Raw genomic sequence first — 23,978 nt, 5'->3', positions numbered from 1 at the left:
CCTAAGGTTCTAGCTTTCATCTGGCTTTATCCTTTCACCCTTGCTTATTTTGTCTGTGCCCAGGGAAAGGGGGGTTTGGGAGGTGGGTGATATGTGCCAGGAGAAGTGTCTACTGTCCTGTGTTTTTTAAAGTAAAGATCCAACATTTTGGTTACTGGTATCTAAAAAACATATTGGCTGGCAAAATGTTTCTAGCTGTGGCAGACCATAAGAGATGTTAATTTAAATAATCTCCCAGTTGGCAAATACTGGCAACTAATACTTTATACCACTGAACCCTGGCTCTCCAGTGTTAGGCTATTTGACAATGACCAGTCTAAGAGTACCAGACAATAAAGGTCACAGAACTCTAGTCTTCTCTTGTCCACACCCAAAAACAACCTGGGGGCTAAGCACTCAGGCTTCCTCTCCCCCAGCCCCTGCCAACTTGGTACCAGTAGTCAAACTCAGATGTGCATGACAGACCAGAGCACCAACTCAAAGTGAAGACTTCCCTAACTGATGCCTGTAGGGCTCTGTTGGAATAAACTAACTTTGAATACAAGTTTTAGTTTACACTAAGTGCTTTTTGCTATGTGACCTTTCAGGCTACTACACAAGGTGTGGGGCAGCTCTCAAGTGGTGTCATAGCAGATGGACTTGAGGATAGGATGTGAACCACATGGACTCTTCATAATGGGCTGATGGAGACAGTCAAATCCTGCCCTTAGTGACACCTGCGCAGCCTGCATGGCCTTCAGTGGGGCTGCACAAGCCTGAGTAAGGGCAGGATGTAGTGCTGTGCACTAGCTTGATTTCCTAGTCAAGAGTCTAATCAGACCATGCCAGCAAAAGATGCCAAACTCTCCTGTCCTGTGAAGTGCATCAAATTGCTGAGTCTAACTGATGTTGTGCTTCCCTTACTGCCTTGTGCCCTTTACTGGCTACAACACTTGATTACGCTACTGTGCTGAACTAGGCTATGCTGTGAGAAACTACAGTCAAGGAAACTGCCATTCCCTTTCTTCTTGTTCCAGGGTGGGGCTGTACACTGAAACAACAAATTCCAGGTTTAATTGAGTGACTCGCCCTTTCTCCTCTCGCTCTGTAGCTCAGCATGTCTCTAATCTTGTGCTTAATATCCCAGTGTCAAACTTTAAAAGGCCTTTACTGGTAGGAAGACTGGTAGCTGAGAGTTCCAGCAGCTCTTGTGGAGAGTTGTTTACAGGCTTCCTGTGGATTAGCTGACTTTGTCGCCTGGCACATAATTTCCATCATGCAGATTGGCACCTCTCCAGGCCTGTTAGCTTTGTTTATCCTCAGTCAGACTAGCCTTCTGATCACACTTCAAGCTGGTAGCTGCTGACCTTGTGCATCTCTCTGAGGATTTAAACTGTCACTTTCCTCCTTTCTTGAATAGCATGCACAGGCTGTGTCCATAGATTCTGTATCTTCTCTAGGTATGGCTGGAGAGGAAATTGATCAATTCCTATTTGATATGTATCTTGGACATCTTAAATTGTCTGGCTAGCTAGTGCTTTGGCTTGAACCTACTGAGTTATTTGCTGATATTCTTTAGGAGAGGCATCTGTCCTCTCTAAATATCCCTTTGCATAAGGCTGTTGCCGCCTGTTTTTGCTTCCAGATGTCCCCAGCCACCACTGAGATTCAGTCCCAGGGGCAATGGCCACATAGGGTCTTGCCCAGGTTTCCATTTGTCAGGCTTTCCTTTAGATTTCAGGAGTATCTGAATAGGCATGGTTGTGTTCCCTTCTTGCTGATGCTTATGTCTGAATTTTTATCAGTAGGATTACTGGAAGGAAAATCTGTTTAATTGTGTTTGGGCATAATTAAACTTCCTACCCTAGCAACATAGGGACACAAGTTCTGTTGCCTTCAGAGTGTGACTTTATTCCATGGTATAGCCTTAAGGTAGATGGCTTACCCTCTGATCAACAGTAGATAAAACATCAGGCTTCTGATGGCCTGTGCCGGTTACTTGATGCTAGTTTCCCTTCCTTGTTCCTGGCTCAATATATCATACTAAAGCTAAAAATGTCGCTGATATTGCTTTTCTATATAAACAACTGCGTTTGCCAGAGGGATATTGCATGTGTTTGGATGAGAGTGGTGGGTGAGCAGAAATGGGAGGCAGAGGTGAGGGAATGTGGTGAGCTGGCCATCTGAAATGAGTTCTGTGGTTTAAAAGATAAAAACACTTTTGTGATAAAGGATGCAGAGTGCTGTAGTCTCTCTGACTGTCCTCCTTCTGGAAAGTTCAGGGTGGAGGAGGTAGCTCCTAGTACAGTTTTGTCACAACCCTGTCCATGTTTTAATGCTGTCTACTAGTGGGGACAGCAACACATCTCTGTGACCATGCTGAGGGGATAGCGTTGTATGGTAACCTCACTTTTTGAGTAGTTGTCTGGTGCATGCGTCCCTTGTACTTCATAGTTATGCCATGGAGCAGTGTAAAGTTGCAACATTCTTGATAGGATTCTGAATGGCAAAAGTGAACTGATGGTCTTCTCACTCTGCACTGGGGAAAGTTCTGAGCAGCAGAATAGGTTCTGAAGTTGTCTTTATGGAGAAACAGGAAGACACCACTGCATCTTGGAAGTAGAAACTTTAAGTGGGTGCTTAAATTTAGCAGAAATTGACTTAGAACTCCACACTTTCCAAGAAAATCTGTTTACCTTCCACTGACAAGTGGTCAAATAGATTGTATTTATTTATTTTTTAAATTCTGTGTGGACAGGATTAGGATTTCAGATGGTTCCAAGGCTAATGTGCTACATTTTGTGCGATAGATTCAAACTAAAGACTATAGCAGTGCAGTTTAAAGCGTGAGACATATCTAATGCTTTCTCTGGCCTTCTTTTCGCTGTTTGCTTGTGAATACTGCCGGGTTTGTGTGTGCTGCAGATGCATTTGGGGCTGAGATTTATCATGTTCCTTGTAATGAAAGGCAGTTACAAAATCCATCATTTTTCATCTCTACCCACTTCTTATCCTTCTGCTTCTTTTCTCCTCTCCTTCCCCCACTCCATCCATATATTCTGGCAGTTAGAGTAAGCACCTGGTAGAGTTCCAGGGTTGAAAGGTCAATGCTTTATCCACTCATCCTCATGAGAGTCTCTCTCTTTAAAGATGTCTCTGCAGTGGATGGGGTGTTTAGCTGTTGAATCTCACTCTGGCTATCGGATTTAGAGAGAAACCATTCCTAAGTGCTCGTTTGCCCACAGGTCACCCTGAATTTTCATTGGGGTTAGAAAAACAATGAAGCACTTTGCAGGTAGTCTGTCTTCTGAATAGTTAGAATTCCTCAGGGAGGGTGTAGCTGCTGCAGGATCTTGATGGCCACTCTATATAAGGTAGAGTTGGATATTCCATTCTGAGCTTTTATTTTCAGGTTGTCTTCTAGGGCATTATCATCAAAGTCATTACTCGCTGTTCCCAAAGTGTGCATGGTGGTTTACAAACAAATGAGACAAAGGATTGCTTGAAAAATTTAATCTAAATAGACAAAAGCTATGGGTTGGGAAGCCCCTGAAGCATGAGGGCAGTGGTGTTAGTGCATGTTTTGTTATTAGAGATGTGCACTCTTTACAAGGAGATGTTGCTGTTCCCAGAAACATATCTAATAGACAGTTACAGAATTTATCTTGCTTGCTCCTTACCTTACAGATAAATACGTTCAGGAAGCTTTTTAGCCTTTTTGAATTGGGCAAGTGAGTGGTGGTGGTGACAAAGAAGCTCCATCTGTTGCTGCTTATTTCAGATGCTCATTCTTAGTGCATCGTGCTTATCTGTGTACCCCTATGAGGAGCTGTCACTGTCCCGGCTTGGGAATGTTATGTTCTAAAGTTAGAAACAATAGGCAATAACATAGTGAACGTGCAGTACTTCATTCTCCTTTTTTGTACAGTTTGAGAGGTATGGCTGCTTGCAGGAGTTTCACTCAGATGCTATTGAAATATTTCAATAGCTGATCACTGCGATCAGCTTCCATTATACCATGTGACCCTGCCAGCCACATCTTGTGTTGTAAATGCCTTGGAAGTACAAGGAGGCATTGGGTCTGCATCAGGATACTTGGAGTGCCTCCAGGACAAGGAAAAAAGGCACACTACTGCCTCCCCATTTGCTCAGTAGATGCCAAGCCTGCTCAGATCTCCTCCTCCCCCAGTTTCTACCAGTCCCATAAATGAACTGAAGTGCCCCTCTGTGCATAGACAGTGATCTGTGTATCTTATAGGCTAAGTGCTGAGGAGTCTCAGTCCGTGCCTTGTTCACTACCACCCCTGGCATCTAAATTGCCACTTTAAAAACCAGAGCATTTGAGAATGTGCAGCATGTAACGCTTGCCGTTCGGAGCCCCTGGGATTATCCGTATACACCTTGTTTTAAATACAGCAAGACAGTTATTTTGCAGTGTTAAAATGGCAAAAAAAAACCCCACCCTTGAAACTTAAAAATCTGCTTGAGTTCCTAAATCTAAAACGAACCAGTGGGGAGCCTGGAAAGTGAATTTTTTTAAGATGGAATTAATTTGTAAATGGAAGTTTTCCTTTTACCTGTCAAGGCCAGAGTTCAGGCTTCTTTGTTTCTCTTACACAGTTAATGTCAGATGTCTAAAAGCATTGTAAAGAAAGCAGCCCCTGTTGTGGCAAGTTTGCTAGTGCATTCTGTCTCCAAATCTTGCAGGAGAAACACAGAATTCATGACAACCTGTCAAAACCAGATAAAAAGATGCAATTTTCAATTTGCGAACAGATCCTCCAAGGCAAGGGTCCCCAACGTGGTGCCCACCGGGACATCCAAGTGGACCCACGTACTGGCTGTGGATGAGCATCCACTGAAATGCCACTGGCAAGCTACGTCATCCAGAGGTGTCACTGCCGAAATGCCGCCAATTTTCTGCGATATTCCAGCAGCAACGCCTCTGGATGACTCTGCTTGTCGGCGACATTTAGGCACCGACGCCTATTGACGTTGCCGCTTGTCAGCGGAATTTTGGCGGATGCTTGTCCGCTGCCACTATCCTCCGTGGCTCATCATCTGGTACCCACCAGACGAAAAAGGTTGTGGATCACTGCTCTAAGGCCACCAATGAGTATTATTTAGATCTTAAATAGTCTTGTCTTGTCTTGTCTTTTTTTTTAGACTGCAAAAATGCACATGCTGAAGTTGTTGGCCCCTTCCACAAAACCCCACAATGCATGGTGGCCAACGTAATTTAGCTGTGGGAAAGTTAACGCTGGAATTTCTTCACTCTTGTATGTGCTCACCTTTAGTGCAACTTGTTTGTCCAGCAGAGATTAGTGGTATCTGCAAAATTACCTGAGGAGGATTAGTGGTTCTCATCAGGAGTTCAGATCTAAAACCTGAGATGTGTAATAAACAGATTAGCACCTCTTTGAGAGAGAACCTTTTATCAGAGCTATAATGTTCATAATTGAGTGATAAAACAATTGAGAAGGGAAGTAACCCTGTTCACAGAATTCTGTGGGTGGAGAGTAACTGCTGCTGTCTGATGGCTAGGACTTGTTTTAAAAGTAGAATTATTTTCTTGATAAGATGTTTCCTATTTAAATAGAAAATGGAATATATGTCTGTTGGCTTTAAGGAAACCCCAGACAAAAATCTCTTCCCAGTTTCTTATCTGTCTGGGTGGCTTTTATTACTTTGAAGTTGGGTTTTATCTGCTGGCTTCTTTCACAGACTAGTAGGCTCCTTATCACATCTCTGGATCAATCTTCAAAGGTCTGAAGAGCTGAGATTTACAGGGTCACATGGACTCGACCATAGAGGGGGTTCAGCCTGTGACAGCAGCATTAAGGGGACAGCTTTTATCAGGAGGTGATATGCAGTGGGAGGAGGGACGCTCCAATTTTCCGTGGTGTGGTGTTTATAGTAAGAGGGCACTGGGATGTGAGCTCTGGCCCACTTTCAGCACACAATGTATGGAGAATGTGGGAGAAAGGAGTGCATTCCTAGACACAGACTCACAGCATTGCTGCTTGCAGTGAAACTGTCGGAAATGTCAGAAGGAATTAGATCTGCATCAGAATTGATGGCTGCATCACGCTTTACAGCCCTGGTTCTTTCTGCACTGTCTTAGTCTATGTTAAAAATCAAACTGAGTAGGAGAAGCTGACTGTTTCAGGTTCCTTTTCCCCATAAATGTAGCTGCATCTTCTCTTTACAAAAATTAGGTGCCTGGCTCTCTAGTGGAGTTGAAAAGCCAGCCACAGCTGTCAAACCTGCAGCAGTTCCTCTGTTGAGCAGAGTGCCAGCTGTGTGAGATGGAGGATCTTCAGTCGGAGCAAATTTGGGAACTTTCATCTCTGATGCATGGCTGGTTTTTGAGACTCTCTTGTGAGAATGGCAGGTTTTACTGACTGCACAAATGTGGGAGGGCTAATAGCAGCAGTGGCATGTGTAACAGGCTAGCCACTCAACAGAGCGTTGTACAAACACCAGTGCTTTGTGTTGGGTAGACGAGGACTCTGAGTAGAACTCTCTGTCCACTGTTCAGGCAGTGGCATGGACAAGGCAGAGCAGGCTGAAGCAGTTGGGCTGTGCAGCAGTTGCAGGTTTAAGTCAAGGATTGAGTGACTTGTTTGCTCTCAGAGTAACCAGTCTTTGACTCGTTTTTTAGTATTACATCCTGCACTGCCATTGAGGAGCCCTGGGCTGGGTTAAACTGCCGAGCCTGGTCTTCTTTCTGCTCTGAGCCAGCCAAGGCTGTATCTTTGGGGGCAGATTAGCCTTCCTCAGAATGAAGGGCACTGTGCAGCAGAGAATCAATAAGCAGGTTGGAGGGACTGTAAAGGGTGGGATGTGCACACACCACTGTGATCTAGGAAACTGCGATAAGCATTTATCTGACATAAGCAGAGGCTTAACTCTCTGTATTTGATTCTGCCCTTGCTTGACTTCAGTATCAGTACCATTGTGCTGAGAGGAGCTTTGTGTTCATATGCCTGGCTTTTATTGTAACAGAAGTTTCAAACCTTTCAGGGTGTGTGTCACGTGCCTTCTCTCTGGAGTCTGAATCACAGCTCCACCCTTGGTGAAAAGGGTCTATTTCCTTGGTGCTTCTAACCACCCATGTTCCTTTTGTAAAGGATGACTCCTCCTCCCCTCCCACCTTCGGGGGTGGAACCAAAGAAGGAAAAACTAACTTGACAGCAGTTTGTTCTTGCAAACTCTACCAGCTCCCACACAAGAATGTCCGAATTTTAGCAAGGTTAGTGGTGACGCTATCCCACCCAAGGGTGCAATTGCTGCTCAGTGGAGGAGGAGGAGGAGGAGGAGATAGTTACAGCCATGGGAGCCAGGAAAGATCTGAAAAGAAATGAGTGGCTGAGAGACCTGGCACTCCTTAGACAGTTTCAGAGAGGGGAGAGGAGCCTGAATCAGCACAAGGTGAAGTGAGACCTTCCAGCTGCCATGCTGGCCAAGTGGAGTTGTTCACAGGCAGTTGGACAAGTTTGCGACGGAGCCGGTTTATCCAGTGCTTGAAGATGGGAAGTTACTTGTCTGCCCCAGCTTATTTCACTCCCAAGGATCCCTTTCGGTAAGTTTTTTGCTCCCAGATTATTTCCCTCCAGGCCTTGACTTCACTTGGCATCCTGTAATGTCGTCCTGGGCGCTTTGTGTTTGAGGTTCTTGGAATGAACTTCAGCTGCTTGTCTGTGGGGAGCAGCAGGGCTGAAGCTAGGAGCTCTATGGCTTGTGAACTGTGGGGGGGGCTAGGCAGAGTTCTTGAAAGCTAATCTGTATCCATGTTCTTATTGATAAGAGGGTGTGGAATGTGTGCATGTCTGTTCAGTAATGCTGTGCCTATGTGCACAGCCCCAGTGTGTACTGGCAGGCTCCCTTTCAGATTGAAACCATAAACGTCAGCTTCTTCACTGCCTCCCAGGCAGCAGCCAGAAAGAATAGAGTTTTATGGAAAGCTCCTGAGATGTAGAAAGGGAGACTGTGTGTGTTTATGGGAATGACACAGAATGAGGTCATTGAGTGCCATATGCTCCTCACTGGGATGAGTTTGGGAAGGTAACCTAATCCATAGGCAGCAGGGTGTGACCGTATTTAATGAATGAAATCAAGTGATTTGCAGGCAATAAATAGTTACAGTAAACGCCTGTTATCTTGGAATGAGCTCTTATCTCAGATGTTTTGCTTATGTTAACCTCTTTTGTTTGTCTGAATGTTCAACTTCAACTCATTTAAATGACTTAGGGTTAAGGAAGGAGATGGCTGCAGAGCAAGGCCTTGATTGCACTAGTTTCTCCACGTTAGCCAGCCAAGTTTGAAATTGGTCCTGCAAACATAGTTGTATTGGCCAGTAAGGCTTGGTGGGGGAAAGCTGCTAAAACAGTCTTAAAATCCTCAAGACTGAAGTTCCTATCTCATGTGAAACAAGGGCAGGCCAGTTTAGACAGGACAGACCTAACTTCACAGGCAGGCTTCTAAAAACCCGTTTCCTACCATTGGGAGGAAGTGCAGGCAGAGCCATAGCCTTGTAATAGTATGTAGAGTCATATTAGTAAAAGACATGTATCGGAATTATTCACAAATACATGCTCCACTTGCTGCTGCCTAAAGGAAGTGCCGTGGGAGAGGTGCATGTGGAAGCAGAGCTTCCATGCCCTGCTTTCTGTCTGTAGCACCTTAGATATGCTTTCTGTTGTCTCTTTGCCCTGGAGGTTTCTGGGGCATTAGCCTGTGTGCGCACTTTAGCTAGGTCCTGGGTGAGGAGGAGGTTAGGTTGAGTTTTAGGGAAGTGTTATGTTCTGGAAGTGTCCTTTTCTCTGCATGCCAGTTCTTTCCCTTCCCCATCTCTGGAGATGTAGACCTGGTGTAAGGGTGACCGTATGTCCTGATTTTTTTTTTTTATAGGGACAGTCCTGATACTCAGGGGCTTTGTCTTATATAGGCACCTATTACACCTCACCCCACCCCACCTTGATTTTTCACATTTGCTATTTGGGCACCCTATCTGGTATAGGGTTAACCCACCTCACCTGGTGATCCACAAGGGGTATCCATTAGTGACCTTTACTGAGAGGGTGCAGCCATTTCAGTGCTAGTGTGAGATTTCTCTTTATTAAGATACTGGCTTCCTTTTAGATGTAAAGGAGACTTTGCCTTTGAGCTGAATTTTCCCCCTCACCGTTGGTCAAGTTGGTTTCTTGTTGTCTGATCCATTTAGCATCCTCCAAAGCCAAATTGACTGCAGTTGAGAGTTTCTGATATCTCTGGGCCTGCTCAGTTGCAGAACTCAGCAGCATGGACAGAGTAAAACCCAGATCCACACCAAGATGTGACCTATTTTCCAAGTACCATGGAAGCCTAAAGCATATCTCTGGAGTTGTGACTGTTCCACTTTGACCCATAAAACCCCCATCACAGTTGAAATTGCTGGGGCTGGGTGGGCTTGGCTCTTTGCTCTGGGCACTCTGACCTGGCCACTGCCTGTGGAGTCAGTGCTGCTCTGATCTGGCCTGGCCTGGCTCCCTGAGTGTGGGGATGAGCAGCTGGGCTTTGAATGGTGCTATAGGGTGAGGGTGGGGCAGGCTTGCTCTGCAGTTCATACTCCCTGGAGGCAGAACTCATCCTGCGTTGACTACTTTAAATGTTGGGAGGTATGTCTAAAGGGTAGGGACTGAATGGGATGTGGTGGGGTTTGGGCATGCAGGTCAGTTACATCTGTGAGTGTCGGCTTCATGTGTAAAACCTACCCTCCTTCTGGGGCCACTAATTCTCTTGCTGCCTCTTCCTCCTCACTCCCATGTGAGGTAAACAAAAAGGTGCATCCTCCCAGAGGCAACTGTTAAAGGACTATATATTTTGTAAAATAATTCAATAAATGGTCATTTTAATGTGGCTTTAACAAAGTTCTTTGGAGTCTTAGGAATGATGGATGGGGAAGGGAGGGAATTGAGCATGGAGTGGTACACACTTCTGTCTGGCTGTCACTGTAGATTAGTGTTCTTGATTATATGATTGCCATGGAAGCAGCTCAGATGCCTTTAAGTGCTGGACTGTGGCATCCTTAAATGAGTAGGTAGGAGCTACCAGTTTAAAGCCTCTCTTCACATGTCATGGTAAGTGATGGCAAAGGCAGCATCAAAGCCTCTTGAATTTTTTTAGAAAAATATAGGAGGTATGGGGATCCCTAAGAACCCAGGTCTTCCCCCTCCATAAGGCCCATGTTACGGCACCCTCCCTCTGAGTAGGGGTGGTTGCAGCTCCGTTGGATACCCACCAACATTGCTCCATCAGTCACTAGAACACTTGAAGTATCATCTGTTCCCCTGGGGTTGGAACGTGCTGCTCCCACAATGTTCCTAAGCTATGGGAGCTCAGTGTCCAAACTGACTTCACCTATTCCCTTGGCAGCCTGTTGTGTTGCCCCAAGCCAACCTTGTTCATCTAAACCCCAGTAGTGTTGGATTTTCACACTTAGTGGAGAAGTGGCTGTGCTCTTCAAGAACATATTTGGTCTTGTGGTGTGCGGATGGGGGAATTTCACATGTGCAGTGAAGACCTTCCCTTGTTAAGCCTAGAGGATTGTTGCAACCCTCATCTCCTACTTTGCCACTACAGGAGTAGATAAGTATCCTCACCATTAACCATATCCAAAAATCAAGAATCTTGTCAAGGATGCTGGAACAATTTTGTATAGAGGCGGTGCTGAAAGCCATTGAACCAAACTGTAAACCCTCTATATTGGGTGGCCAACCTGAGCCTGAGAAGGAGCCAGAATTTACCACTGTACATTGCCAAAGAGCCACAGTAATACATCAGCAGCCCCCATCAGCTCCCCCACTGCTCCCAGTGCCTCCTGCCCACCGACAGCCCTGCCTATCAGCGCCTCCCCCACCTCCCGATCAGCTGTTCCATGGCATGCAGGAGACTCAGAGGGGAAGTGGGAGGAGCGAGACCATAGCAGGCTCAGGGGAGGGGACAGGAAGGGGTGGAGTGTGGGCAGGGCCTGTGGCTGAGCAATGAGCAATCCGCCCCCCCCCCCCAGCACATTGGAAGGTTGGCACCTATAGCTCCAGCCCTGGAGTCAATGCCTTTCAAGGAGCTGCATGTTAACTTCTGAAAAGCCACAGATTGGCCACCTCTGCTCTATATGATGGAAATCACTTCAAGCAGCATCTCCAGCACCTCTAGTTCCAGCCCCTGTGCATCTTGGCAAACGTGATCCCATGTTTGGAAAGGTGCTCTGCAGCTCCAGAAAAATGAACTGATTAAGAACTGTTCATGGAGATTGACTTCCCTTACCTGAGGCTCAAATGTCGTACCTGATGGAGTGAGAAGAGAACTTGCCTGAACTTGGTGGGGTTATTAGCAGCAGCCAGCCAGCAAGGGGACATGATCAGGTGTAAGCTGTGGTGGTTTCCAGTCCCCGAGGAATCAGTCACGTTTTGGGTACTCTCTCAACACAGTGGAGAAAAGTAAATCTGGGATTAGACCTTCCCATTGTCCATATCCTGAGCAGAAGAGTGAAATCTGCCCTGCTTCTGGATGTGGTGGCCTAGAAAGATGAACCCATAAATGAACAGTGCTCAAGTTGATGCACATCAAGTGAGATGGAGGGGAGTTTGTCCCACTGTCTTGCATGAGTAAAGCTCCTCTCTTAATCTTTCCAGCTGGGGACTTGAGGGTCACATGGTACCTCGGTAGCCTGGCCAAGGGCATGGATTTTAGTCAAAGGGTTGGTTCTGGTGACCAGCTCTATGCTGTGTACAAATTTTCAGATTTAGAGAAATCTAAAGCATCTTCCTTGTTAGAACATATATAAAGTGTAATGGTGGCAGAAGGGGCTGTGTTGCGGTGTGGTGTTCAGTGAGGTGGTTCTTGCCAACAGTGACTCATGACGGAGGCAGCTGGTTAGCACCGTTGAACAAAGTCTTGTGTCTCTGGGACCTGACACGCTTACTGTTGCCTCATTGTTCTGGGTGGGGTGTTGAGCCTTTAGCTGCAAATTTATCTTGCCCAGATTTGTTTAATCACATAGCAAAGAGCTGACTGCTTACAGACTCCACCCCTTTTCACCTTCGGTTTACTATGGATGTGTTGCAAGCGTCCAGAGTTCCTATTTGCTGGTAGAAACTGCTAATCAAACTGGTGTTGTAGGGTTGAGATCAATTGCTAAAGTGGTATGGGGAAGGTAGGGGAGCAACTTGCAGGTCCCCTCCTTAAGATCATGCCCCTGTAGTGTTGACTACAGTGGCATAAAACTGTGGCACCATAGCCAGCATAACCCCGTCATGTAGATGAAACCTACAGTGATACAAGGGTTTTTTCCATCTGTGTGGAAATGCCACCTCCCCAAGCAATGGTAGCTAGGTTGAGGGATACATTCTTCCATCAAGTCTACATCGGGGCTTAGGTGAGGCTATGTAGGTCACTCATGGGTGTGGATTTTTCACACCCCTGAATAATATAGCTATATCCTCCTAAACTTTAACAGTGGGTCCAGTCTAAGGCCTTGGCTACACTGATGCTTTACAGCACTGTAACTTTCTCGCTCAGGGGTGTGAAAAAAACACACCCCTGAGCGCAGCAAGTTAAAGTGCTTCAAAGCGCCAGTGTAAACACTGCCCCGGCGCTGGGAGCCATGCTCCCAGCACTTTAAGCTAATCCTCACGGGGAGGTGGAGTACCTGCAGTGCTGGGAGAGCTCTCTCCCAGTGCTGCCGCTGCGACCACACTCGTTCTTCAAAGTGCTGCCACAGGAGCGCTCCTGCAGCAGCGCTGAATGGCTGTAAGTGTAGCCATACCCTAAGCAATACCAGGGGAGCAGCAAAACACTGCCTGGAGCTGCAGCCATGTTGCTCTTACTAAAACTGGGGAATTACATGAAGGAAAAGTGGTCTCAGAATTGTGACCTTGCTGGGTATTTTCAACACTTGGGTGTAACTTTTAAGTGGCTGTGTCAGTGTTTCCTGTCCCCTCCAATATTACTGTCTCCCTCTTAAGTGCAGGTCTGATCATGGAGCTTTGCTTGTTTTAAGCTGTAATTGAGCTCTCAGTTTACACGCTGGTACAGGCATACACATGGAGGTGGGATAACTCTGAAGGATCTTATTTGCTGGTGTTAAACTAGATATTCCTGCAGTGTGTTGCTGTTAGTCACTACTTGCTCTTCTCCTGCCCATCCCCTTGATCATTCAAGGAGGGATGCTTACAGCAAATGAAAGCCAAAGGCTAACGGTTGAAGGAAAGACGTTGTTCTCATGCCCTGCAGGTAGAGTGTATGCATAGTATTATGAGTGTGTAACTCTTGAAGTGCCCCAGGTCTGGAGGTTGTAATAACAAATGCACTGTGCATCTTAAAGCACAAAGACTCTCCTCCTACTAATGAAATTGGCAGGGCCTATTGCACATATCAGTGCTCTGTCCCCTCATGAGGGGGAAGGATTTGCAGCTTCCCAAGCTGGGAGAATCTCTACTTTGACAACGTTCATGAACTATTAACCTAGTTTGGGAGGAGGAGTTTATTCATGCATAGTGGGGGAAATGGCTCCAAATACCTCTTACAATGAAGTCACTTCCCTCAAACCACTGGCTATCTGTAAGCAATTTCACCTTGTTTGTTTTGCATCCATGTGAATTGGAATGAAAGTGGATTTCCATGTTGAGGCAAAATCTGGTTCTCCTCTCGGTGTATGCACATTCCAATCTTACCTCTACTACCTGGAATTCCCCAGTGGAAGCTTAGTACAAATTAACTTAAACTTCCAGGAAGTGTGTTACAGTAGTGCTTGTGTGAAGGATGACAGAATGACACTGATGGGTCTGAGTCTATCTGCAAGATGACTGTAGTAGCTTCCTTCCCAATGACCTGGGAAGATTATCTTTAGGAGGTGAGAGAGTATTTGTCTCCATAGTCTCAGGGCTGGCTTACACTGAAAAGTTAGGTCGACTGATCACACTGCCCAGGGGTATGTAAAAAGCCATACCTCTGAGTAATGTAGTTAACATGCCTTAACTCTTGGTGTAGGCAGCACTAGATTGACAGTTATTCTGTCAACCTAGCTGTTGCCTCTGCACGCGGTGGATTAATTATGGTGATGGGAGAACCCTTCCTGTTGCCATAATGAGTGTGTACACTGACATGCTACAGCAGTGCTGCTGCCGTTGTGCCCCTGTAGTGTTTTAAGTGTAGATTAGCCTTCTGTCTTTGGCCCCTCATGCCAAGGGAGTCAGTCAATGCCAATAGTGCTATAGACATACCTGCTGTGAATTGGACTAAAATTGCAAGTACATAAGAACAGCCATGCTGGGTCAGATCAAAGGTCCATTTAGCCCAGTATCCTGTCTACCAACAGTGGCCAATGCCAGGTGTTTCAGAGGGAAAGAACAATGTGGTAATGATCAAGTGTTCCATCCCCTGTTGCCCATTCCCAGCTTCTGGCAAACAGAGGCTAGGGACACCAAGTAGATGATAGTTTTGGTCACTACCAGCCTGGCTAAGATTTTATCCCATTACTAATTCTGAGGCCGCCCAATGCCTGCCTTATGGATCTTAAGGAAAATACCATGTTAGTAAAGCTGTTGCTACTCCTAAATGATTCAAGTTATTCTCTTAATCTGTCTAGTGCTGTGCATGATCGTGTGAGTGGCTAGTCTTGCTTCTCAGGTTGAAGGCTGAATGTGTACTGCCCTGGGCCCCAGGGAGTGTTCAGTATGCATTTTTCAGCAACATCACCACCTGTACAGGCTGCCTAGCTCAATGAAAAGTCACATGATGCAAACTGAGGAAAGGGGGAAGGAACATTTAAAAGAAAAATCTTTCTTTCTACTCCAGTGCCTCTGCTAAGAACATAACAGTAATGTGCTTAAGGGGCAGCACAAGGAGCCTGCAGATTTGGATTCAATTTAGTATTTTTGCTGCAGATTTTCCTTTTCAGCAAATTGTTCAGTCCTGTGCCTATTTCTTCATCTGTAAAATGAGGCTGATTTTATATTTGTCTGCTTGCTTGCTTGATGCGGATTTTTAAGGCTAAATTTATCTGAAGTGCATTGAAACCCTTGGCTGGAAGATGTTCTGGAAGTCAGTTGGGGGGAAGTTCTTGGGGTCAGTTATCAGCATGAGGAAGGAGAGAGAATACCTGCAGCATCCACCACTCTGTGAATAAACATTGAGCTTAAAAGGGTAAATGTCTTGCGAAGCTCATTCTTCGAAGGATAATGTATTACGCAAAAAAATCAGGAGCAGAATTCCTGCTCAGTACAGAGTTCCTTCTGCTTGGGGTGATTTTTAAAGACTGTGGCTGGAGGAAAACTAACCCTTACGGGGCAGTCCATGATGAACTGTTGCTCACCATGTCCCTTTGTCATCTTCTAGGTGCTCTGAATGTCAGGACCCCCTCACTAACTGGTACTATGAAAAGGATGGGAAGCTCTATTGTCACAAAGACTACTGGGGGAAGTTTGGGGAATCTTGCCATGGCTGCTCTTTGCTGATGACTGGACCTGTGATGGTAAGGACTCTGCTTTGTCTTTCTTCCCAGGCCTGTTAACTGCAGCAGACTGGGGGTTTTAGTCTTAGAATTCAACTGTTGATATGAAGTGTTGAAAGTATGCATGATCTATGCATCTGTTGGGATGTAGATGGCCTTAAATAGGCCAACTTGTGAAGGAAGGGTGACCAGGCACAGGGGCGGCTCCAGGCCCCAGCATGCCAAGCGCGTGCTTGGGGTGGCAAGCTGTGGGGGGGACTCTGCTGGTGCTGTGAGGGTGGCAGGCAGGCTGCCTCTGGCGGTTTGCCTGCGGAGGGTCCGCAGCGTGCCTGCGGAGGATTCGCTGGTCCTGCGGCTTCGGAGGACCTCCCACAGGCACACCTGCGGCAGATCCGCTGAAGCAGTGGACCCTCTGCAGGCAAACTGCCAGAGGCAGCCTGCCTGCCTTGCTTGGGGTGGCAAAATCTCTAGAGCTGCCCCTGACCAGGCACGTTTTGGGGAAGATGGCAAGCAGCTGAAATGCACAGAACTGAACAAGATGAGGCAAAACACTTCCCATCCTTCCCCAAGCCGTGCATCAGTGAAAGTTATGTTCAGGGAACTGAGACTCTGCTGTTGCCTGATACTCAAGTTCCTTTAGAGCAGTTAGCCTCGTATCCAGTGAGGGGCTGCACTTTTCTTTGCCTTACGAAAGGCTGCAATTGTCAGTTTGCAGTCCTATGCTGTGTCTACACTACAAATTACTTCAGTATAACTTACGTCGCTCAGGGATGTGAATAATCCACTCCCCGAGTGACGTAAGTTATAATGACCTAACACCAATGTGGACAACGCTATGGTCGGCAGGAGAGCTTCTCCTGTTGACATAGATACTGCTGCTCATGGAGGCAGGAGTTATTAAGCCAACGGAAGAAGTCTCTCCCATCAGCTGAGAGCAGCAGTCTCACCCAAGGGCCCGGGGCTCTCTGGGGCGCTGTGAGCAGACTTCAGGGGGTCCACCAAGCAGGTCAGTGTTAGACTCTCTGGGGCCCAGGGCAGAAAGCTGAAGCCCCATCATGCAGGGCTGAAGCCCGGGACCCTGAACCCTGCCACCCAAGGCTCAAGCCGAAGCCTGAGCGATTGAGCTTGGTGGGGCCGTGGGCAATTGCCCTGCTTGCTACTCACTAATGCTGGCCCTGTTTTTTATATGCAGAAAAACAGTTGTTGTGGCAGTGGTGGGCCGTGGAGTTTTTATGGCATGTTGCAGGGGGCTCGGCAAAATTTCCTCAGTAGGGAAGGGTCTCATATAAGAACTATTGCAAACATAGAATATGAACAAGCCAATTTTTTAAGTGTCCCATTAGACTCATCTCTGCTTTCTGGTAGCTGGTGGAAGTAGCTGAATCTTGTGCATTAATACTAGTCTTGCAAAATCATCTCTGATTTATCCGTTAAGGCTTAACATCTACTCTTACCTGTATCATAACTAGTGGGGAGTCTAGTATTGGCTCAAATACCTGCTTTGCTCCAGGCTAAAAAAATTTAGCAACACTACCAAATATATGGGGAGGAGGGTTACCTGGGCCACATTCAGTGTCTTATATTGAGCACTTGTTTCAGAGCAGTGTATTGTAACCAAGGCAGAGAAGGAAGGGGTTTAGGAAAGGCAGGGTGGATTTGCATTGCTCTATCCAGTATTTAACGCTGCTTAGTCGAGTCCATGTAAATTTACTGGTAATAGGTGCAGTTATTGCTTCCCCAAGCCCCTTTTTAACAGTGTTCCCTCCTTGATCAGAAATTCCTCTACCTGTCTGTGTAGGTGGCTGGAGAATACAAGTACCATCCTGAATGCTTTGCTTGTATGAGTTGCAAAGTAATCATTGAAGATGGAGACACGTATGCGCTAGTACAACACTCCACACTCTACTGGTAAGATCAGACACATGGCACTCCATTGCTGTCCTGCTAAAATGATCCTGTGGTACTGTGTGCTCCATTGTCTGCTGTACATGAAAATCACTTCCCCATTCTGTCTAGTGGGTCTGTGTGGCTTAAACATAAATGGATGTTGTAAAACTGGAGAAAGTTCAGAGAAGTCAGGAGAATGATTAAAGGATCATAATACATGCCTTATAGCAGGCCTGCACAACATGTGGCCCACATCGGCTCACTGTGTGGCCCTCAAGGGGGTGAGTAGGCAAGCTGCTGGCTGGCTGGCCGGCCGGCCGGGTGGTGAAGGGGCCAGTAGCAGGCTGGAGAGTGAGGGTGAGCCAGCAGCGGAAGGTAAGAGGCCATGGAAGTGAGCGGGCAGCGGGGGAGGAGGGATGAGGAGGTGAGCCGGGGGGCAGGTGAGCTGGTGGGGGAGAGGGGGGGCTGAGGAGGTGAGGATGGGCAGTGGTGGGGGGAGGAGGCGAAGAGGTGAGCAGGCAGGCAGTGGTGGTGGGGCATTTGGGAGAGGGAAATGGCAAAATGCCCCTGACGGTCCCAAATGTTCAAGTAACTGCCCCAGGGTGGTAAAGAAAACTGGGTCATTAAGGCTTGACAGTCTCTGGAGGGAATCACTGCTAATCCCAGGACCAGACAGGCTGCTGTGTTTGGATCAGAGGTTCTTCAACTTTTTCATAGTGTGGAAAACTGATTAATGCAGGGGCTGCCTCATGGGTTCATGTGCCTGTCATCACTGCAGCAACAGCTTCCATGCAAAAGCCACCTTAGGAGGATGTTTAAATGTATATTTAGCTTCTTTCTATCTCACAGTTAGAAGAAGCTGGCCCCATGTGCACACACCCAGCTCTGAGGACAGGATCAAATCAAATGTCCATCCCCGTGTTAGACAAGAGAACTGTGACATACTGCACATAAATCCGAACTACTTCATTAGCTGAAGAGTTAAGCTGTAAAGTTAAAAGCCCATCAACAAATTTCACTTAGAAATACTTGACAACTTCCCTAAAAACCCAATGGCAGGACTGTCTAGAAATGAACAGTTCAGGGATCTAACCCCACAGCCATATCATTCTTCCCTGTTTCTCACCACCCCGCCTGCCCTGCCCCCAAGAATCCTAGCCACATCCCACCCAATCCAGGCCCCTACCTCTTCTTCTGCAGAGCAGCCCTTGCCGCAGAGCCAGGACTCAGCGGAAGGCCAGTTTAAATAATTTACAGAGTCAGTGTTAGAAACATGACACAGGTCTTTGTGATTACCCCAGCTCTCCCCCAGTGACACCCAGAGGCCCTGTCTGACTCAGCCAGACACCTGGTGTTTGGGGCCAAGCCATTTTGGGGGTAGGAAGCTAGGAAAATGTTCAGAAAGGGAATGATGGATATTTGTGAAATACCTTAATTGCAAAACCCCTTTTTTGAAGGTTACCAAACCTCCCAGACAAATCCTACCTGGCCTAGGAGAGCTCAGGGGCTCTGCTAATTTTTTGGAGAAGTTACATATAAGTTAAAAATGGATCTTAGTTCAGACTGATCCTAACTTACAGCTGTGGAGTGGCTACCACTGGCCCATTACATCCATGGAGGCGTCTCTATAGCAGCATTGGACCTGATCTGGTCTGATTCCCATCCCGTCTTCAAGGGTTGCAGCTGTCTGGAGGTGCTGCCTTCCTCATTCATGCCTCAGTCATTCAACAGGGCAATTGATGACAAAGTGGGGGGAAGATCTTATTCTACTTCTAACAAAAAGGCATTTTTTTTGTGACCTTCTACTACCTTAGTGGCCCGCTATACCATTACCAAGGTTCAATATCGCTGTTTTGGCAGGGCAGCGCTGGGGAAGGAGGGTTTTTCTGTGGGGCAGGTGGTGCTGGGCGGGGGTGGTTGTATTTCAGGGGGCCCGATGGGTTTTGGACCTCAGCAGCTGTTTTCTTTGGAGTAATATGGCCCTTGCTGCTTTATGAGTTGTCCAGGCCTGCTTTATCGTGATGGACTGAAGGATCTAAATCTCTTTTTTTAATAGAGAAGAGGTTAAGGAGTAACTTTGATTATAAGTATCTGCATGAGGATCACATTGAATAATGGACTGTTCAGTCTGACAGCGAAAGGTACAATGTGATCCAATGGCTGAAAGCTGAAACTAGACAAATTCAGACTGGAAATAAGGTGTAAATAGTGAGAGTAATTAACCATTGGAACAATTTACCAACAAGAGTGGTGGATTCTTCATTCCTGACTATTTTTAAATGGAGATAAAGTTTAGAAAAACATCCTGTATGTTCTAGGAATTTATTTTGGGGAAGTTCTGTCATCTTGGTTTTACAGGGGATCAGACTAGATGAGCACAGTGGTCACTTCTGGCCATGGAATCTGAATCTGTAAACACCAGAATCGAATGATCAAGAACATTTCTAGGGGTCAGGGAGCACTGCTTGAAGCCTTGATAGTTGATGATAATAGCATTGTTCCAATCTTTTAGGGTAACAGGATCCGGCTACATAGGTTGGCAAGAAGGGATGGGAAATGGCCAGTGACTCTCCTTTGTTCTTTCTGTAGTGGAAAATGCCATAACCAGATTGTGCTGACGCCAATGATAGAAACTCTCTCCACTGAATCTCTGCGTGAACAGCTACCATACACGCTGACACTCATCTCTATGCCTGCAGCCACTGATGGCAAGAGAGGGATCTCTGTGGCTGTCGAAGGTGGCTGTTCCAGCTATGCCACGAGTGTCCAGGTGAAAGAGTGAGTATGAAGAGGCCATAACAGCTGCATTAGCTATTCACAATTCAGTAATTGTGCAGAGGTATCTGGGCAAAGGAAAGTGGGAGCTTCTGACTAACTTTCATTTCTGAGCATCTCTCCAGTTGCTGAAATGGAATTTCTCATTCAGTGACCACGTGTCGTAGGAATGAGATGCAAATGAAACCATGAGTGTTTCTTGTCTGGGCAGCTTTTTGTTCTCCTACATTGTTATGGCTAACTTAAACTGTGATTCAGGGCAGGGATTCTCCACTGCCCAGAAATCAATTATGGGGTTATAGCCGTAACAAATAAACTAGTTATCTTTCCCTATGGCTTGGCTACTTTTTGCTTCCTTTTCCTATGGGTATATGAGAAGATCCTTTATTTGCCAAGCTTGCGGAGGTCTGGGCACCTCAGAGAATGCTTGCCATCACAGCTTAGTGTTCTCACATTAGCAGACTGAGAACAATTCACTGATTTCTGGATCCTAAAAGGGAAGAACACTTGCTGGGAAGTAGAGATCCATTGAACTTCTGGCAATCTGTGTTTAGACGGATTCTCCAGCATGACTTTCCTTTCATTTAGAGTCAACAGAAGACACATTAGCCCAGATGTCCAAAATGCCATCCACTCTGGAGACCGGATCCTGGAAATCAATGGAGTCCCTATTCGCACATTACAAGTGGAGGAAGTAGGTATAGTTTTATCTTAAGTAATCCTGAAGTCTATACTCCAGAGTGATTTTCCCCTTCTCCCCGTCCCCCTTCTACCTTGGGACTTTATTACCATCTTCCCCCATAATGGTGCCTATTGCGTGGGGCTGTAATGCTGTCATTGATTTGTACTACAGTACAATCCACTGGCTGTGAATGCAAGAATAAGCTTTTGCTGCCTCTTACTTTGGAGTCAGCATCTAAGTTCCATTGGAGAGGGTAAATTAGGAAGCAGTTTAGAATAGGGGCGGTGTGCACCAACAATTGGTAGGTGGTTAGAGGCCAGGAGTTCAAGTTATCTCAAAGGGAAGGAGTTGGACCAAATGACTGAGTTGAAGGCAGAGTACATATATCATCTGGCAGACCTGTTTTGAGAGAGGACAGCTGCCAGGCATGGTATCTAGAAGCTGTGTATGGTGTAGCAAGTGACAGATTTGTCTACATTTGCTATATTAAATGCTTTATACAGCTAATCACATTCAAGGTAACTTGGTGCACAATGTTAGGCTACCCTTTCGGTCGCTAGACAAACACTTTTTGTCTGCTGTTGGTGTTAGCTAATACCTTGAGCCTTCTCTTCTAAAGCAGAATAATTAGATCTGGGTTTAGACACCTGGGTAGCTTTACATTTTGCTTATAAAAGTGTGTTGATCAGTGTTAGGCGTAATTTACATCAGGGTTCAGCAACCTTTCAGAAGTGGTGTGCCAAATCTTGATTTATTCACTCTAATTTAAAGTTTCGCGTGCCGGTAATACATGTTAATGTTTTTAGAAAGTCTCTTTCTATAAGTCTATAATATATAACTTAAACTACTGTTGTATGTAAAGTAAATAAGGCTTTTAAAATGTTTAAGAAGCTTCATTTAAAATTAAATTAAAATGCAGAGCCCCCTGGGGCCAGGACCCAGGCAGTCTTAAGTGCCACTGAAAATCAGCTTGTGTGCTGTCTTCGGCACCCATGCCATAGGTTGCCTACCCCGATCTACATACACTGAAGAAAGCAAGTCCAAGGAGAACATGGCCTCACTCCAGAATAATAGTCAGCTGGGTCTCTTGTTGCTGATCAGAGCAGAAGAGGCTCTAGCTAGAATGAAGATCTACATGTTGCTAGATTGTGAGTGGTGTGGTGGACAGTTATATCGTGTGTAACTAAACCACAGCCACAGTGACCTGATTGAGGGACTGTAGATTCTAGCCTGAAGGGACATTCAGGTGTCTTCATGTTTTTACCATGGTCCCCTTCAAAGGCTCTTAGTCTGCCCTTGGATTTGTGTTCAGGTGGAGGACCTGATTCGCAGGACAAGTCAGACGCTTCAGCTGCTCATAGAACATGACCCTGTCTCTCAGCGACTGGACAGACTGCGTCTGGACTCCAGGCTCCCCACCCATGTAAACACCACCACCACCTCGCGCTCCATTTCCCCTTTGGATATAAAGAGGAATCTGGAAGGAACGCTGAACAGGCGCTCCCTCAGGTACCAAACCATAGGAAAACTGCACTGCGGCTAGTGCTTCTAGAGCAGCAGCTGCAAATCGTCTGAGAAATGACTGTTTTTTTTCTAGACTATGAGAATACCACCACGGCCTGTCACCTCTCATCCAGCTGTGTGTGTTTTAGCATGCCCTAGAGCCTGGGCTGTACAATGCACAGTCTTGCAATTGCAGATGACTGAGTCATGGCCAAGCCAAGCTTGGAATGAAGCATTGCCCAGGAGACGACGTTGCAGATTCCTTCAGTCATTCTCTATGGCCTCCCCTTCGAGCTAGCTTGTTTAATAGTGTGTAGACTGATAAAAGCTGAATTGTGGTTGCTAAATCTGCTAACCACTTGAAATAAATTGAAAAGTCAGATTTCTGCCAGGCTTAGATGGCTGTGGTGAGAGCTTACCCCTTAGGGACTGGCCCCTGCTAAGTGAGGCTTGGGTCTTCCGTGTTAGAAAACCTGCCCTCCCCATACTGGGGTCCTCTGCCCCACCAACTTCCTTCATATTACAAAAATTGCAGATTATCCCGTATCACTTCCACGACACCTGAATCCCTTGCTCAGAATGATCAGGAGTTGTTCCTTGTTAGGTGGAAGTCAGAATTCAAGTGGATAGAGATGCGCAGCTGTGGAGGCTGGCCAGCATTGACATTGTTGTTGGTTCACCCAGGAATTGAACACTGAAAGTGACTCTGCAGCATTGGGTGCATGCTGCAGCATCTTCCACATCTGCAGAATTGTGGGAAGCTAGTGAGCTGGATGGTTACTAGCATGCACTCATTTAGGGTAATAGACCTTCCTTGCAGCTGACCTAATCTTCCAGTTGCTTTCACTCTCCAGGCGAAGTAACAGTATTTCCAAATCTCCTGGACCCAGCTCCCCAAAGGAACCTCTCATACTCAGCCGTGATATCAGTCGCTCTGAATCTTTGCGCTCTTCCTCCAGCTATTCCCAGCAGATCTTCCGGCCCTGTGATCTGACACATGGTGAAGTACTTGGGAAAGGATTCTTTGGACAGGCTATCAAGGTGAGCGGGCAAAACATTGACCCATGAACTTACTGCCAAATTCCCAAGTTACAGGACATACCTTCTACAGAAACTTTCAGACATCACAACAAAATATCAAGTGACTTATTTCCCTCCCAGTACCTTGCTGGGCCTGGGAGCTTGATTGGCTGTTTCACCATATTCACAGTTCTCTCTTAGCTTGAGTGTAGCTGGTATCCTGGAGAGATGGCTTACATTCTGTTGGAGAGTTTCTGTCCTGTTTAATTTGCAGCCTGTCTAACAAGCACCTAGTGTGCTGAGGTGTTTGTATATAGCGAGTGCTGCAGAGTGAATGGGTCACAACTCTGTCAAGACGACAGGAGGAGGACTCACTGTTACATGAACTGTCTTCGTGAAGGTGCCCACTCAATCTCACAATTCAGTATTGTGAAGTTCCCTCAGTGCAAGAGTCTGTGCTAGACAGACTGGGACTTGTAAGGGATCCAGTGACAGTTACTGTGGTAAACTGTTTAACAGTCAAACTCGACTCCCCTGAGTATTGACCACATCTGTGCAGCAGTATTGACCACATCAGTTCCCTTTGAGAACAAAAAGCTCCTGCAATAGTAACTCTGCTATTCCCTGTATTAACTGTCT

The 23,978-nt window shown here is 46.3% G+C and overlaps 1 protein-coding gene across 3 annotated transcripts in view; it reads left to right on the top strand.

Moving 5' to 3' along the window:
- The window catches only part of LOC116820930 (E3 ubiquitin-protein ligase RNF185), a 65,060-nt gene that overhangs the window by 27,304 nt on the left and 13,778 nt on the right, over positions 1 to 23,978 (top strand). For 2 of the 3 annotated variants that reach the window (XM_032773705.2, XM_032773706.2), the window contains 6 exons: positions 15,358 to 15,493; positions 17,271 to 17,380; positions 19,949 to 20,137; positions 20,723 to 20,828; positions 22,129 to 22,325; positions 23,174 to 23,360. In XM_032773705.2, the coding sequence (XP_032629596.1) occupies positions 15,358 to 15,493; positions 17,271 to 17,380; positions 19,949 to 20,137; positions 20,723 to 20,828; positions 22,129 to 22,325; positions 23,174 to 23,360 (925 nt within the window). Of the gene's footprint in view, positions 1 to 7,060; positions 7,565 to 15,357; positions 15,494 to 17,270; positions 17,381 to 19,948; positions 20,138 to 20,722; positions 20,829 to 22,128; positions 22,326 to 23,173; positions 23,361 to 23,978 lie in introns of those variants that run through there. The other variant, XM_032773707.2, reaches the window with a different exon arrangement.

The sequence above is a fragment of the Chelonoidis abingdonii genome, chromosome 22 (assembly GCF_003597395.2).
Source record: "Chelonoidis abingdonii isolate Lonesome George chromosome 22, CheloAbing_2.0, whole genome shotgun sequence".
Taxonomy (NCBI): Eukaryota; Metazoa; Chordata; order Testudines; family Testudinidae; genus Chelonoidis; species Chelonoidis abingdonii.
The sequence above is the reverse complement of the archived record's forward strand: the minus strand, read 5'-3'. Positions and strand labels throughout refer to the sequence as shown.